This window comes from Pseudoliparis swirei, chromosome 19, assembly GCF_029220125.1.
Source record: "Pseudoliparis swirei isolate HS2019 ecotype Mariana Trench chromosome 19, NWPU_hadal_v1, whole genome shotgun sequence".
NCBI lineage: Eukaryota > Metazoa > Chordata > Actinopteri > Perciformes > Liparidae > Pseudoliparis > Pseudoliparis swirei.
In genome coordinates, this window is record NC_079406.1 from 4,045,498 (window position 1) to 4,062,643 (window position 17,146).

At 46.9% G+C, this 17,146-nt stretch overlaps 2 protein-coding genes across 2 annotated transcripts; one reads left to right on the forward strand and one right to left on the reverse strand.

Annotated features, from left to right (window-relative positions):
- Positions 1-1,014: 1,014 nt before the first annotated feature.
- sh3bgrl (SH3 domain binding glutamate-rich protein like) lies at positions 1,015-10,912 on the reverse strand. The gene is made up of 4 exons (XM_056439551.1): positions 10,656-10,912; positions 3,876-4,061; positions 2,299-2,379; positions 1,015-1,892 (listed from the first exon to the last, which is right to left on the reverse strand). Exons 1-4 carry the CDS (start codon positions 10,698-10,700, stop codon positions 1,857-1,859), a joined length of 348 nt encoding a protein of 115 aa, XP_056295526.1. The 5' UTR covers positions 10,701-10,912; the 3' UTR covers positions 1,015-1,856.
- A 951-nt stretch (positions 10,913-11,863) lies between these two features.
- hmgn6 (high mobility group nucleosome binding domain 6) lies at positions 11,864-15,791 on the forward strand. The gene is made up of 6 exons (XM_056439269.1): positions 11,864-12,182; positions 13,173-13,205; positions 13,402-13,431; positions 14,431-14,484; positions 14,612-14,731; positions 14,817-15,791. Exons 1-6 carry the CDS (start codon positions 12,168-12,170, stop codon positions 14,862-14,864), a joined length of 300 nt encoding a protein of 99 aa, XP_056295244.1. The 5' UTR covers positions 11,864-12,167; the 3' UTR covers positions 14,865-15,791.
- Positions 15,792-17,146: the final 1,355 nt, after the last annotated feature.

Genomic DNA, 17,146 nt, shown 5'->3' on the forward strand with positions numbered 1-17,146 from the left:
ACAACATTTAAAAGTCTTTAATATATAATGTAATAATATATTAAAAGTCCTGCGTTAAAGATTCTCCTCAGTTTGTTATTGAAGGCTTTTAAAGTGTCAAAGTAAAAGCCCCGGGGACCGATATGTTACAATTACATTATACTGTTTATTATTGTTTAAGTGTGTAAATAAGCAAATAAGTTGGAGATGCTTCGTGTACGGTAGCTCAACCTAGGGGCCGGGGCCCCTCCGAAGGGTCAGAAGATGAATCTGAGAGGTCTTGAGCTGATTGATGAGGTAGAGGAAGAAGAGGAGGAAGAAGAGGAAGGAGAAGAAGAAGACAAAGGAGGGAGAGATGGAATAAAAAGACGAAGGAGGAGGAGAAGAAGATGGAGGAGGAGACAAAGGAGGGAGGGATGGAAGAAGAAGAAAACGAAGTAGGGAGATGGAAGAAGAAGAAGACAAAGTAGGGAGGGATGGAAGAAGACAAAAGAGGGAGAGATGGAAGAAGACGAAGAAGAGGAGGAATAAGGAGAAGAAGAAGAGCTATATAACAAACACATACCTTTGTTTTTTTATCAGAACCACTCGTTTATTCATCAACGCATTAGAGCACTCGTGTGTGTGCGTCCAAAAAACCTCAAATCAATACAACACTAGAAGTAGAACAATATACATATAATATATAATAAACGAGTGTCGCAGTGTCTTTCTCGTTGAGAGTAATCATCTTCACCGTGTTCAAAGATCTTTGATTCCAGCATCTTGTATTGCAGATATTCTTCATGGACTAATATCTCAACATCCTATGAAAAGCTGCAGGGGTCAAGAAAATGTTGTAAACTAATCAAATACTATTTCACTGAAATGGAGTACAGTCCAAATATAATGAGTAAATACTCTAAATCAGGAACTCAATCGACAAATCCGGCTTTCTATTTCACAATGTTGACACCAACACCAGCTGGATATGTATTCATATTAACAGGAAGGCAATATGTTACCGAGAGGTCCAAAGAATACTGAGAGGCAGGCGCTATTATTTGCGCTATTATTGTATTTATTTTTAAAGATTGCGTCACACCGGGATCACCAACAACACAACGTGAAACCGAACAGCGATCCGACTCCCCAAAAAACACCAACGGCGAATAAAAACAAAAACAAATTCACATCCCTGTAACTGTAATTGGGGCACGTGGTCATCACTTTGAATACATACATCTGCTCGTAGAAAAAAGTTTGCTATTAAATCAGCATTAAGACCGTAGAGAGTAACCAAAAACACAGGGTGGGATCGTAACGGGTCACTTTACAGACGGGGCTGCGGGTTTTGGCGATGACGTCATCGACTAACGAGACTTAAAGGCTCTAATTGAACCTGTCGAGTGAAATTAATGAGCGGAATATTGTTTTATGACCAAATCTGTGGAACGACTTTCAACTTTTCAAAGTGCGGACACTTAGTTGTGTCCGACTATCTCAAAATAGGAGGCTAGGCCTTCACGCTCGTGGATGATTGACATGTCGTGAGGCCAAAGCAGGCCGAGGTCAATGAGGGGAAGCGGAGAAATTACCCATAATGCTCTGCTTTAGCACCCCCTTCCACTACAGCCGTCAAGGCACAGCTGAACACAGATTAATAGAAGAGAAATTCACATATTAAGAAGCTGAGTGAAATGTTGCTCGTTTTCATCCTGGATCAGTTCTCGGTCCGCCCGGGTTCAGGTCTGGGTTCAGGTCTGGGTCCAGGTCTGGGTTCAGGTCTGGGTCCAGGTCTGGGTTCAGGTCTGGGTTCAGGTCTGGATTCAGGTCTGGGTCCAGGTCTGGGTCCAGGTCTGGGTTCGGGTCTCAGGTAGAATTTCGGTGTGAAGCTGCTACTGCTGCGCTTTCTTCGCCAGAGCCTCCGCCTCCTGCAGAGAGACCCCGAGGAGAGGAGGAGGAGGATATGAGGGGAGAGAGAGAGAGAGAGGGCGCTATATTAAAATGGAGGATAATGGTTTTTCTATCTGCTGCCACACAGGAAAACCCCGTCTGTTTCTATGGTAACTGGCACACCTCCCTGCATCTCCGGTTGTGGCACACAGGAGGCGCCAGTGTGCAGGAGGAAAGAGAAGAAGAAGGGGAGAAGGAGAAGAAGAGGCCTTCTCGGGTGGAAGGATATCAGGAACAGATGTATTGTGTAATAAATGTGTGTTTTTCTGCATAAGGCGCCACACGCTGCGAGGGTAAATATATATTTTAGCCTCCGTGAGCCGGCGTTACAGGAAACATGGCGGCAGGAATGCACAGGATGTCTGCGTGCTCATTGGCTCGTACCTTGGAGCCGGGGGGAGCGGTCAGACCCAGGAAGGCGTACACGGCGTTGTCCTCTCTGGCGTCGAAGAAGGCCTCGTAGTCCTGGGAAAGAGGGGAAGGAGACACGAGAGGAGGCTTCAGATGCTTATTGATCCCCTCTGAGGAATAATGATGTGAAGCGGGATCATTGGGATCAGCGCCCCAGGGCGACGATCCGATTCAGTCATCGTCAAGCGGTGTTGGTATTTGTCCAGGGACGGGCCTCGGCACTCGATCTGATAGGAGGGCTTTGTGTTTGTAACCCACATGGCAAACACACGTTTTACTGTCCAGTCGCCTGAGGTCTCTCTCATTCTTCATCCCTCGCTACTTCTCATGTTTCCTCTCCATTTTGCTCCCTCATACACACACAGACAGATTTGTGTAAAGAGGCTGTACAGCTGTCGCTTTTTTAACTTCGGTTACGGTGTGGGCTTCAGACAGACTTTGTTACTTGTGTACAGAGGCAGGCGAGCTGTTTCCCTTCATTTCCAGTCACTATGCTAAGCTAAGCTGCTCCCACATACACACACAGACAGATTTTTGTAAAAAGGAAGTTCAGCTGCGAGTATAACGTCCAAAAGGAAATAAATCTGCCTCCCAGGCCCCGTCCAGCTCATTAAAAACACTTTATATCGTGTTTTGTTTAAAAAGCGATGTGCATACACATCTTGTCGCTTTTTTAAAACTCCTGACATAGTGAGGGCTTTAGACAGATTTCGTGACTTTTGCACGGAGGCAGGCTAGCTGTTTCCCTCCATTTCCAGTCTTTATGCTAAGCTAAGCTAAGCTCAGCTCAGCAGCTCTAACCTTCACACTCAACAAACAGACGTATTAGTGACGTTGATCTTCGGCTGTTTATGGCGCTCTTTTGCCAAAATGCTGAACCGTTCCTTTAAATAATGGAAAAACTAAAGGACTAAATTCAAAAAATTAAATTTTGATACGATAGAAAATGTAGAGCAGACCGTTTATAGCACCAATATCCTGCCGATTCTGTCCACCTGTTAAGCCTCCAGCCTCCTCTTGGCTCGGTTTACGTCTCCACATGTTGTACATCTAGTCCACAGGTGTCAAACACAAGGCCCGGGGGCCGAATCCGGCCCGCCACGTCATTTTAATATGGCCCCTGACGGCTTTGAATATAAGATCACCTTTTCTTTAGAAAAAGAAATCCTATACTTTTATTTTGAAGGTTTCAAATTAAATGGGTTTATGTTATAATATTAGAGAAATGTTCTTATGTACAATAATTCTAAACTCAAATAAACTATAATCAAATGCAAAGACAGTTATTTAACGATATGTTCGGGAGTAGTTTATCCAGTTTCGGTTACACTGGCCCTTTAAGAGGCAGCCATGATGAAAATGAGTGACACCCCTGATCTAGTCACTCATGTGGTCATCTCTGACTTATAGACGCAGGTGAGACGTGAGAGTCAACCAAAACGTTAAAGCTTCAGGCCTTAAAACCAAAACAATGAGCCGAGTGATAAAGGGAGGAAGATGTGACGATGACGAGGATCAGAGTGGTACTGTAGCGTCGTCGCGTGACTCACCCCGCAGTACGTGCACTCGTTGAATATCTGCGGCGGGAGAGGGTTCCCCGCCGCCGGCCGAGACTCCTCGGGGACGTTCTCCCTCATCCACTTCCTGTTGCCCTCGTCGGCCGCGATGTCGCACTCCTCGAACGCGATCTTATTGGCCGCCAGGAAGCCCATGACGTCCTGCTGGTTTTTCTTGATCTGCGTGAGACATGAGAGCGGAGAGGAAGTGTGTTCAACTCTGAGGCCGCGTGAGGAAACGTCGGGGCCTCGGTTCGGCTGCGAGGACGAGGACGCAGACCCGTTGCTAAGATACCGCTCGTTCGCCCCGACGAGCGAGGGAAGCGAGGGCATGGAAGAGGGTGAAGTCGAGGCCGAGAAGAGACGGATTGACTCTTATCTGCCAGAAGAGAAACTCCCGAGTCTGGACTCCCGTCGTCCTCCACACGTTTCAAACGGAGCCATTTTTTAAAAGCATTTGACACGTTGCACACTTTTAAAAAAATGTTGATACATGGTCGAAGCCTGTCATGTTTAGACAATGAAATGAGAGGGAAGACAGTGTTGTGTTGGTAGTCCACACCCGAGAGATGCAAGTCGTTCTCACTATCTGGGATGCAGATGTGATGTTTTTTTTTTTAACGCGGCCGATCTGTCGCACAACACCGTACTTAACAAACTGTCACATTTAAAAATAGTTCTTCCTGCTTCATGCAAATAAAGCAGCACACAAGCGTGGTGTCGTCTAAGAGGAAGTAGATAACCGGCAGGAAATAGAGATGCATGAAGAAAGACACCCTGTGGGATCTCGCCTCTTCCAGAGAGAGGTGATAAAGAAGCTACAGAAAGGCTAGAAATGTGTGGCTTCTGCTTCTGTTTCCATCGATATGGATGTGTGTGTGTGTGTGTGTGTGTGTGTGTTTCAGAATATGACATTGTGGCCCAATAGGATTGAAGATGGCCCTACAAGGCCGGACGGAAACCAGAGCTTCTGTGGACTCCAGAGGAGGTAACTGGTCAAACACAAGCCAAATAAGGCCTTCTGCAAGGAGAGAGAAACACATCTAGCCACACACACACACACACACACACACACACACCTAAAATCAAACTGAGCCAACTACACAGCTCTGTGGATCATCATATATTCATGTCTGGCTGTCAGTGCCGACACCTCCGGGGCTCCTCCCAGAATCACAGTGTTCAGACGAGACAGGTGGATTTATTTTAGGATTTCTTTAGTCTTTCAGCCATCTGCTGAAACCACACGGAGGCATGGAAATGAGGCGCTCGCTGACAATAACGGGCAGATTAGCCACGGTGGCAGTTGTACAAGTCGAGAGGCCAAAGTCATATAGACCGGCTCGTTGCCCCCCCACCCCCCCCCCCCAGAGTGCGACGCCAGGCGCTCTCTGTAACTCGCTCGCCCTCTGAGTGCAGATGGAAGGACCTCCTTTTTAAAAACGTACATTAGCATTGCAGACATTATTTAACGGAGTTCAAAACTAACTTTATCCACTTTATTCTCTTTCCCTGGGTGAACTCTGGCCCTTACCCAACAAGCCTGCATTGTGAAGTTGCCAAGTGAAATTAATTTGTCTTGCAGACTGGCCTCATGCCATCTGCCCCCCCCCACACACACACACTCTAATTGCACAGTGAGAGTCCCCGGCTTTGCCCCCTTTTGGTCATTAGTGGGGCTCCGGGTGACTTTAATATTGGAGGGAAACAGGCGTAATGTACAACGGCTCTTACCTCGTTGCCCTCCTTAGCCGTCTCTCTGAAGTAACAAGAGGATTAGTGTCAGTAAAATAGGAGAGAGAGTCTGCGTTAGAACTGCAGACAATCAGAGTTTTGATTTCCATACGTCGGCTTCCTCTCACAATGTCCAGATCGCTCGCCTCGGCATGCAAATACAAACCGCCATCGAGACAAAGAAAATACATAAAGGCCGTCGAGACCTCGTCTCTGGCTAGTTTGTTTTTTCTGGACGTGGATACAGGCAGAAACTCTTGGGATGGGTATTTGGTTTTTTTTCCGATACCGTTGCTAAACCGGTACTTTTAAAACGAGACCGGTGCCTAAACGGTGTAAAAACGATCCTTAAATATTGAATCGGGTCAAAATGACCCGAAGGCAACACAAGGGTTAAAAAAAAGAAGAAGCACAAAACGACGATTGACATTCAGTGCGTTTACATGATGGTATAATTCTAATCTTGCTTTAGTCGGACTATGCTATCTTTTGGGGGATCTGCTGTTATCCCAATATACATGGCAGTGAGTAATTCGAATCATTGGCCTTTGAAAGCATGTCATATCTGATACGATAGGTGGCGCTGTTTTCATTACAACTCGTGGTGATACAGCCATTTCCGCTTGACCTCTTCACCACTACCAACAACAACCAACAACAACAACATCAACATTTCGAGAAAGATGGCGAACAGAGAGCAAGGCGAAGCTACATCCCTCTACTATTCTTGCATGATGTTAATTGTGACATTATCGTCTATTTCGACTTCCGGGTCACGACATGGGAGGGAGGGGGGAGGAGGGCGGCGGGATCTCAAGCATGCGCAAAGACGCAAAATCCAGTTCCTAATCCAATTCACCGTTACATGCCGCGATAGTCGAATTATCAACCGGATCGGATCGAGTTATCCAGGGGTGTTAATCGGATCGGAGTCGGACCGCACATAGTCGAACAAAGGTGTTGACATGAAACGGATAATTCGATTTCAGTCCGACTAAGCCAGTTATTCGAATGCATGTAAACACGGTCAATGACGACATTAAAAACCTCTTCGGCCATATTCCCTGTAAAAGCCGTTCTCGTGGAGCACGGACAAACAACGGATATCAGACTGTCGCTAGCTACGAGCTAGCTTACACATGGATATAATGGCTAATTTATTATTTGTTGGCCTACTTTTATGAATGCAAGACTTGCAATCAACGTTACGGTAATAATCTGATTTAAGGCTGCTCCAAAAACCCTAACCGTGACTCAGAGACTTTGATCCAGGCTGAAATATCTAAAAAAAATATATGCATGAGATTGTCATGGAAGATATAACCAGACATTCATGTTTCCCGGAGGATGAATCCTACTGGGTCTCGTGTCTGCCATGAGGCTGATGAAATTAGATAGATAGATAGATATATACTTTATTAATCCCCAAGGGGAAATTTGTCGTCACAGTAGCAGCACCAATAAACTAAACACACAAGAATAAAAAATAAAATATAAAAAAAACAGGGATGAAAGATATAGGAGTATACAAAGTAAAATATAAAATAAAATATATATGTATATATATAACATATATGCATACACAATACACAATACTAATGACAAATTAAATTAAATATTAAAATATTAAATATAGACAGTGTGCAAAATGCAAAGTGTGTGTATGTGTGTAGTGTATAATCTATATTTGTGATATGATCGGGCGTGGCCCCCAGAGTAGGAATCCTGATAACGTCTTTCTAGAAGGTCAAAGTTCTCACTTATATCTCTGAACGCGCTGCACGCGATGGAGCGGTCATAACTTTTGCATAACTTCTCGTTCAAACACAAGTTTGAATTTGTCCGACTCTTTGGTTTATGACCAAATCCCCAATGAGCCTCAGCTGGATTTTGAGTTTGGAGCCATGAGCAATACGCCTCCCCCCGGGCGAGGCCATTCAGCGGTGTTACAGTCAATAGTGTCCCCTCTCAATGCACGACTCCACAGTGTGGACGTGATCTCGTGAAAATCAGCGGTCAGACATAGAGACAGACAGACGGACGTTTTACACACATGAACTCTGCAGAAAAAAATATATTGGTTTCGTGCACACGGATACTAATTATAATCAACACTGACTCGGCGCTCCGCTGGTGTGTCACCATGTTTCCCGAGAAGGTCCACACCCGGGGAGGAAGTGCAGCAATCATTAGTCACATCTCTCAGTATGGCCGCAGAAGTCCGAGGACAATTGAAAATAAGAAGTAATAAAAAAGGTATAGAGTGTAGGCCCATAATATATGTTGAGGAAACGCATAAATCTATTGTTGCCTGTCCAAAGATGAATAAAAGGAAGCAATAAAGGAACGAATAAGAGGAAGCAATAAGACACCGATGTGGAGAAGTCATCTGCAACATATGCTCTTTGTTTTACATTCATCATCATCATCATCATGCGAGGGTCGCGTCAGGGCCATGAGATCCGATCCGATCGAGCCGACCCAGAGCTAATCAATCCCTGAGAAGCAGGACTCTGGCATTAGCACCGGCCAGACGACGGCAGACACTGATTGGAGGCCTCGTATCTCTGAACGCAGGCTTGGATCAATGCGGCGGAAACCGGTTCAATCGGGTCACGTGTGTAGACTCGGGGGTTCAATTCCTGCGCAGAGGGTTAGAAAAGACCGATGGCCGTCGACAGAATGCCGTTTTCCAATGGCTCGGGCTGAAAGGAAAACACGCGAATGAAGTGAACCCCCCCTCCCCGGCCCTGTGTGCTTGTTAGGGATGAAGGCCTCACGATGAGCTCACGATCGGACGCTCAGTGGAATTTCAGCGGCGACAGCAGCCTCTGGAGCTCGGTCGGCATTACGACAACATCGCTCTTGGCCGGGTTCCTCGCTGCAGCCCGAAAAGGTGGAACGACGGCCAAAAAAGGGACAGAAAACAACCTCTTTTTTCTTTTTTCCCCCCACAAACAAAGTCATTGTAACCGACGCCTGACCTTCAGGCCTGAATGTCAAACCGACTTCGTGCCTCCGGAGCGGGCGGTGAGGGAACTGCATAATGGTGCTGCTGCAGTGCATGCAGGGAAATGGGGCAGTAAAAAAACGTGCCGATGGTTTTGCCTCCGGCCACAGTTTCTGTTGGTGGTGTCGCTCGGCGCTACAGGTGAGGATTTACCTGCGGGAACTCTAGAAGGACACGCGACTGGTTTGATATCCAAATTTGGCCTTGATGGTAAACAATAGAAGTCTCTCTGGGGAACTCTTCAGGTGACTCATTACTGGGCGGGACGACGACGATGACCCTCCACAAGGGACCCGGCAGTAGCCAATGGACACACACACACACACACACACACACACAAAGCCATTCGTGCAGACGGGCGATTGCCGTGAAGTTATTTCATTGTCTGTCGCTTCCACAACGCACTCTATTCTCCGATCTGACCTTTTGTGGTCGTTCAGTCCGCCGGACCTGAACGACACGTGGTTCTGCAGGCGTTTACCGACCCGGGCGGAACCGCTCGCGTAGAACTTTGAGCTCTGCATGGGAATCCATTTTAATTCATTTACATGGAGCAGAACTTTACATCTGAAAGAAATACATCCGTCTGAGTAAAGCTGACTGACGTATAGCTGGTGAATCTGATACCTCAGCGAGCCGACGCGGCTGATTGGAGGAAAGCTAATCACATGCTTTAGATACAGTTTGTTCGCTAGTCTGAGCGTCTGTTGTTCACTGCACTAAAGGCAGACATTGCGACATCAATACTGTCTAAATCAGGTGTGGAGGAGGTCTGATTAACTCCGATGTCTAAATGAATCCAGAGAAATATGGTTACCATTGCAAAAGGCGGCCAAGATAAAAGCAGACATAATGTGTTTATGGCACTTTGCTTCAGTCCGTTTGAGCTCGCCCACTCGTTCAGGCAGACTCTACTAGAGACAGATCAATGAGAGGTAATGCATCTTTCCCCCAGACAGCGAAGGCATCGCCCAGCTCTGAACTCAGGACCGCTCCGGCTTGACAGGAAGCTGGGAGTAAAAAAAAAAGAATAGAAAGGGAAACGTGCATCATCCTAAACGTGTCCCGTGGGACTTTAAGTGAAGTCACTTTGGTTAAATCGGCACCGTCTGCATCCTAATAAACCTGACCCCCTGGACGGTGACGAGCACCAAGCGGTTGATAGTAATGTCATCGATCACGCTGCAGTAGCTGGAAGCAAAACTGTATTTGATTAGCTAGAATGGAAGCTCGAGTGAACTTATAGTGAACGTCAAAATTCCCACAAATCGAGACCTCCGATAAATCCCCAAAGCGAGCGCGAGTGTTCCCGGGCTGCAGAAGAGGCCTCTGAGAATTGCATCGCCGTCATTCCTCTCCAGTGCGGAGCGAAACGGGCAAGAATGATGCCGGTGGTCCTCTGGGCTGCAGGACAGTGAAGGCAACACTCAAGATAAACAACTGGCAAACAACTGTCTGGTGCATTACCGCAACCAACTGCACTCAAGACCTCTGAAGATACACAGACTGGTAGCCACCAGAGGGAAGGGGGTCTGTTGAGATACAATTATGGATTTATTTTATTTGTTTACTGCACGCCCTTTTCCTGTTTGTCAGCCTGGACAAACAAGGAACTGTGAATTCTGGAAAAAGCCATGAGACAAACCACACAGCCCAGAGGTGCTGAGCTCAGTGAGCGGCTTTTACAAACTTTCTCTCCTGTCTCCTACAGCATGTGGAAAGGAAAGTTAGAGAGAGAGAGAGATATAGAGATAAAGAGAGAGAGAGAGAGACTGACAGAGTCCATATGCGTCCGAAGTCTCGAGCAGCGTGTTTATTCATGAGTCAGCATGTTTATTGGGGATGACAGACGGATGGACATCAGTTAGTGAGTTGAATAAAAGTTCAGTTTGCTTTATTTCTCTTACAATGTGCAAATTAATCGAGCAACAGCAACAACAAAAACATCACATATACAACTAAAATATATTTTTTTAACATGCAATTATTCATTTATTCGTGTATACATTTTTTTTCGGGTAATCACTCACCGAAGTGGACCCGGAGGACGACGCGATGTAGACTTTGACCCCCATGCTAGATCCCTGGGTGCTGAGTCCGGTGTGCGGCGGTGTGTCGCCCTGCTCCTCGCAGACTGGTGTGCAGCTCTGCAGCCGGACCAGGAACAACAACAGCGGACTTCCCTCCCCCTCTCTCTCTCTATTCTCTCTCTATCTCTCTTTCCCCCCCTCTCTCTCTCTCTCTACGGCTGAAACGCGGTGTGTCTGTTGAAAGCAGCGCAGACTATCTGCGCAAAAGCTCCTGCTCTCGGCTCTGGGTGGAGGTTTTACATTCCTCCTCCGCCTCTCTCTCTCTCTCTCTCTCTCTCTCTCTCTCTCTCTCTCTCTCTCTCTCTCTCTCTCTCTCTCTCTCTCTCTCTCTCTCTCTCTCTCTCTCTCTCTGTAGGGCGAGAACACACACACACACGGTTCACGCACGCGCAGAGGGGGCTATGTGGTCCTATTATGATGGCAAGACACCGGGGTGATATTGTCTGAATATTTCAGCATCGACCCCCATTGTCTGGACGCCAGCAGTTCGATATACACCCCCCCCCCCACACACACACACATGCAACACACACACATGCGCATGCATGCAACACGTGCACAGTTGCAGGTGTTCCTCTTTAATTGTTGGGGACAATTTAAAAAACAATGCAAAACAATATAATTTGTAATACAAATTAATCCGCTGTGATTTGTGAACGTCTCCTGCACCGAGCAACTCCGTCCGGTACGCGGCGTGTCGGGCGCCTCGTTAGCCGGGCTGCGTGGGCCCCCTGCCGGCGTCTGAAGGAGCAGACGGCGCGAGGCTTCTTTCGAAATTAATTTAGGAAAGCCGACTGACAAACAAAAAAAATAAAAAATCTGCGGGCGCCATGTTGGACTCAAAAACACGAAGTGAATTTATGGAGAATTCTCCCGCTCGCTTGCACAGACGCGAGCCCGACGTTACCGACGAGCCAGCCGGGGGAATGAATGGCTGTGCACCGGGGGTTGAGGTGGTGCTGGTGGGGAGGGTGGGTGGCCGCCACGGGGGCCCTGTAGAACGGCACTTGGCGGGGGACTGGGCCGCGCGGGCCTCTTGTTTCGCGGCCTGCGCGCGCTCAATAAATGGGGGTGGGGGGGGGGGTGCAACATGTCCTCGCGCGCAGGCCTCCCCTCTTTTTTTTCGGACCCCGTTCTCTCTCTCCCCCGGGTCTCTCGTCCCCGCGGAAGGAACAAGGAGCCATTCGCGCAGATCCTCAGGAAAAACGTCGCTAGGGCTCCAAAAAATTCCAAGTGTTCTGCGGCCCCGAATGGCGTCACCTGATTGGCCGAGAGCCTATCAATCATGCCGTTAGCCGCACCCCTCCCCCCATTCAACCACTCGCCTCTCTGTTCCAGTGTGTTTACTACACTGCCGAGCATAAGGGAGACGCTCGTCTTCACATGCACTGAAAACTCGCTGAGAAAAACAGTTTTTAGTTATATTGGTGAGAAAACCTCCGCGAGCTCAACATGCCCAAGAGAAAGGTACGTAAAGATCCGCGTAGCTCGGGGGGGAATATCGGCTTTTATGTGCATCGCAAAAACGATTGTGAAGACATCCCTCCGAGACATTACTTAATTATAACGTCACGTATAACCGTTATATATCGCTTGTAATTACCCCCCTATTTTCTAGATATAATGCACATTTATTTTGCGTTAGAATTAATATTTTCCCGCTCGTCTACGGGCTTTTAAATCGCGTTTTCGTGCACGAGTCGCTGTCCTTTTTTCGGGGGGGTGGGGGGGGAGTCAGAAGTCTCTCTCGGTCTCCATGCAGTTAAAGCACAAGCGAGCAGCAGCCATGCTTTGCAGCTCTCGGGTCCACCTTCGTCAACCGACCTGCCGAGAACAAGCGGCCCGCGTGTCGCGAGTTCGACCCCAAACCGGCGAAAAGTGGCCTCGGAAAATGCTTCATTGCCCCCGCTTTGCGTTTCGACCGCGAAAACGCGTTCCCGCCGTCGCGTTTCGATAAAAATGTATATTTTCTCTCTTTGTTCGTAGTCCCGAACGGCTGCGGTGGCGCGGCTCTGCCGCCAGGTGGGGCGCGTGAGTCGAGGCGGCAGGTCCCTCCCCCCTTTTTTTCTCTCGGAGAACTCCCGCGCCAGCTTTCAAATCTGAGCTTCATGCATTGAATGAGAGAGAAAAAGGAGATGGAGTCGAGGGGGGGGAGTGGAGAGGGGTCAAAACGGGCGTCGTGGCCCTCAGAATATGGCCCCGCATGGCCGAGGCCTCGCCGCCCCCTGCACTACCGCACATCACTGGGCTGGAAGCCTTAAAATGACCTGGATGTGACAAAAAAAATAGTTTCGGCACGAAAGCAAAAAGTTTTTTCAGCAGCTCTATAATTAGTCCTAATATGCACCTGAAGCATTTAACACCAGTTTGTTGTTGGTATAAACACCATTTAGACTCTTAGTGGAGATATTTTGTGTCCCCGCCCTCATTTTGACCTGTTGTGTTTGTGTGTTTCAGACAGCGATAAAAGATGGAGGCGATCGGGAGGAGGTAAGAAGGGGGAGCCCGTTAAGAAACACCACATGCATGTGATTACGTGTGTTGTTATGAGTGTGTGTGTGTGGGGGGGCGTTATCAATAAAATGAAGGGGGGAAAAGAACTATTGTTGAATTTTAATGCGTGTTTCCTGAATATAGCCAGAATCCTAATAAAAGCCGTGCGATGACGCTTTCTGTTGTGTTTCAGCCCAAGAGGAGATCAGCTCGGTTATCATCGGTAAGAAGACGCACACAAAGTCATTTACGTTCACACGTGAAGTCAAAACAGCGTGACATCATGGTGGAACGCTTAAAAGTAGTCGCAACACACGTGTTACCAATTAAATGTCGGAATATTTCGCCTTTTTAGAGAAGAACATGTATAGAAACATATTTTGGTTTTGGGAAATACTTCAATTTGATTTATAGCGATGCCAACATGTAAACATGTAATTTTTACATTATTAAACTCAATAATTAGTCAAGTCTTGAATTACTTTGTTATTAAGTTGACAGCAGTAGCTTTTAAAGATATTATTATGTTTTATTATTGGATTAAATTCGGATTTTTGGAGAAGAACATGTATTTTGTTTAATGAAACACATCAATTTGATTTATAGCGAGACCAAACTTCAAAACCTTTAATTTTTACATTATTAACCTCACTAATTAGTTAAGGTTAGTCAATTCTTGAATTGCTTGGTAATTAAGTCGACAGCAGTACAATAAAGATCATATTATGTCTCACTATTTGATTAAATTGTGATTTTTAGACAAGAACATGTATAGAAACAGGTTTTTGTTTCATGACATACTTCAATTTGATTTATAGAAATACCAACATGTAATTTTTACATTATTAACCTCAATAATTAGTCACGTCTTGAATTACTTGTTATTTAAGTCGACAGCAGTACATTAAAGATAATATTATGTCTAATTACTGGATTCAATTGTGATTTTTAGAAAGTTATTTTCTATTTTTTGAAGTTCAGGGCTGGTACAAAACATGAAATACCAACGGGGGGCACATTAGAGTGCTTCAAAATTATGACCATTTAGGTATGTTAATATAGTGTAATAACTTTAATTAACCCGGTTAAGGGTGAACATGAGTGTTATAAACGCTGTTAAAGCGGTTTTCTTGTGGGGGGCATTTAGAGTTCGATTCCCCGTCTTTTTACCGTGGGAAGCGTCGACCCGGAGCGCTGCTCAACCTCCCGTTTCCCTCCACAGAAACCGAGCCCGACCAAGCTGGAACCAAAGGCCAAGAAGGCGCCGCCAGCAAAGGTAAGAGACGCCCCCCCCCCCCTCGATAAACCCCGGTTCTGACCCGCCACGTGGCCTCAGAGCCACCAGCCACGCGGCGCGGCGCCGTCTCTCCGGTACCGCTAACATGCTGTCTTGTGCCCTGTAGAAAGAAAAGGCCGTGACCGACAAGAAGGAGGACAAGAAGACCAAGAAGGCGAAGGAGAACGCAGAGGCCGAGGCCAACGAGGAAAACCACTCTGAGAACGGAGACGCCAAGACCAACGAGGTGGGTGGAGAGAGGCCCGGCGGCTTCGAAAGTGTTTGACCTTGTCCCGGAGTATCGACCTTGACCTTTCCGCTCTGTCCCACAGGAGGAGGCCGCCCCCGAGGAGGCCAAGGAGGAGGCCAAGTCCGAGTAGCACCGCTTGCCCCCCGAGCTTCCTCCTCTACAATCCCCCCACCCCCTCTAGCCCCCTCCTGAACCCCCAGCCAACCAGCCAGCCCCCCCCCCCCCTCTCACATGGTTCCCCTCCAAGGCGTATTGTTAACAGAGGAATATTTTTATCAATGATTTTATAAGTATCCGTACAGATTTTTAGCACAAAAAGCAAAGCTGATTATGCAGCGGTCATATCAAGTGTCTGCAAGCAAGATGAACACACTAAAATCTTTTTTAAATGGCATTTCATGATTGTTGAAGGCTTGTTTTTGGTGTAGAAAGGTGCGTCTCCCCCCAACCCCCCTCCGCCCGCCCGCCGGATTGGTTATGTCGTGAGTTGTGTACTCCTGTGTTTTTTCCCCTCCTCTCTTCCTCTGCCTCCTCTTCCTCCACAGATTAGACCTCCCCATCCCCCTCCTACAGTTCAGCCTTTATCCATGTTATATTAACGGTTCAGCCATGTTAATGTGGGTGATTCTTTTAGACCTCTAAATGTGCAGTGAGTTCCCCCCCTTTTTATGCTTCTGTCTCTTTTTTTTCTTCTTTCTTTTCATTGAACTTGTGTTTAAAAAAAAAAAAAGCGATTGTAAAAAAAAAAAAAAAAAAAGCGTCTTGTCCATAAGAAAGAGGAAGACGAACATGTGAAACATTCCGGGAACAGCGATGGCCTCCGACCCCGTCTCCGGGACGACCCTGCGTGTGCAAACAGCATCCCGCGAACATCCTGCGCTGTCAACGTCAGCTTTTCTAAAAAAACAACAACAACAACACCGTTTTTTTTTTTTTAACAAATCGAATTTGGAGAAGAAAAAAACCGCTCTGACAAAATTTGCAGGTGTCTTAGTCCCCTCTCTTATGTTCTGAAATTCTCTTTAATAAAAACAAGTCCTGGGAATTTTCCTCGATATCGTGTGTCCCGAGTTTTGTTTCTTTAAGAGAGAGAGATGAAAGTTGGGAGTCTCTATTCAACACAGTGATTGAACGATTAAAAAGGGATTCAATGCATCACATGAAGATGCAAAACTCAACTCAACCTCCATTATAAATCACACCTCAGTGTTTCACCTCAACAGAGAGCGCCGTAAACTCTAACCTTTAACGTTAACCGCTATATTCAGATTTCACAAGCGCAAAAAGGCAGGAAACGAGATTTCGGGTTCGCCGCCGTGACCTTCGGGGGACTATACCAAACGCACGCCTGTGTAATAACGCCACCGTGACCGGAGAGACGACGGGCGACCTTTTCCTCTCTCAAGATGGATCCCCACAGGTCCACGGGAAGGTCAGGGAGAAGGTCAGGGCCGCTAAAGGTCAGCCACGGGTGGGACGCTCCTTGAGGACTTTTATAAGGTGTGTGTTCCTAAAGAGTGATTCACCCTTTCTTCTGACTCATCTGAAGGCCCCAGATGAAGCCTGTGCACCCTCTTTTCTCCGCTCGTCCTTCAGAGGAGAGACGGGAAGTCACACTGCAGAGGATTAAGGAGCCGACGGCGTCTTTATTCCCCCTCTAGGCGTCCCACATGATTTTAACTGCGTGACCTCGAGCACGAGCCCCTGCGACCCACATTCCCTTCAACCCTCACGCAAAATAGCACCGATTTGGTCTAGCAGCTGCAACAGGGATGAGTAGAAATGCATCTATGGAGCCAGCACAGGAGGGAATGGGGTCCAAATGGGGTCTACATGGGGTCTACATGGGGTCTACTTTTTCTCAGCCGTGTATGAATGTGTGCAAGTTACCTTCTTTTTTTGTTGCTTGCAATCGTATTATTCTAACTATTTTGAATTCCCTCTTTAATACATACATAATAAATAACATTTAATTGTGACTGCTGCAGCCTTTTCTGATTGTGATTTTGCCGGTTGTCCGTGAGTTGCTCTTTTTATTGTATGTTTAACCTTTAAGAATCACTTCCGGCCTTCTCCACGGTGCAGCAGTGTGCAGCCCCTCTGACCTGCATTGTCATGGCCGAGCGACGGGCTCCATTTTGTCGATATATTTTGTTGCGTGTGTGTGTGCAGAGTGCAGTGGCGCCGCGCCACCGCTAGATGGCGGCATTGCCTCATCTTAGGCTCCTGTAAACAAACAGAGGGATTCTGTCCCGTGGAGCTTTGATTCATCTTAACGTTTTACCACCAGATACATTAACAGTAGGGCTGTCAATCGATTTAAAAAAATTAACTAATTAATCGCACATTTTGAAATTCATTAATCGCGATTAATCGCAATTAAAAGTTAAAAGTTAAAAGTTCATTCTTTTT

Coding starts and splice junctions, on each gene's coding strand:
- hmgn6 (XM_056439269.1), top strand. Junction 13,206..13,401: donor ATGGAGGCGATCGGGAGGAG/GTAAGAAGGGGG, acceptor GTTGTGTTTCAG/CCCAAGAGGAGATCAGCTCG. Junction 14,485..14,611: donor AGAAGGCGCCGCCAGCAAAG/GTAAGAGACGCC, acceptor TGTGCCCTGTAG/AAAGAAAAGGCCGTGACCGA.
- sh3bgrl (XM_056439551.1), bottom strand. CDS start 10,700: ATGGGGGTCAAAGTCTACATCGCGTCGTCCTCCGGGTCCACTTCG. Junction 2,380..3,875: donor ACGAGTGCACGTACTGCGGG/GTGAGTCACGCG, acceptor CCTCTTTCCCAG/GACTACGAGGCCTTCTTCGA. Junction 1,893..2,298: donor CCGCTCCCCCCGGCTCCAAG/GTACGAGCCAAT, acceptor GTCTCTCTGCAG/GAGGCGGAGGCTCTGGCGAA.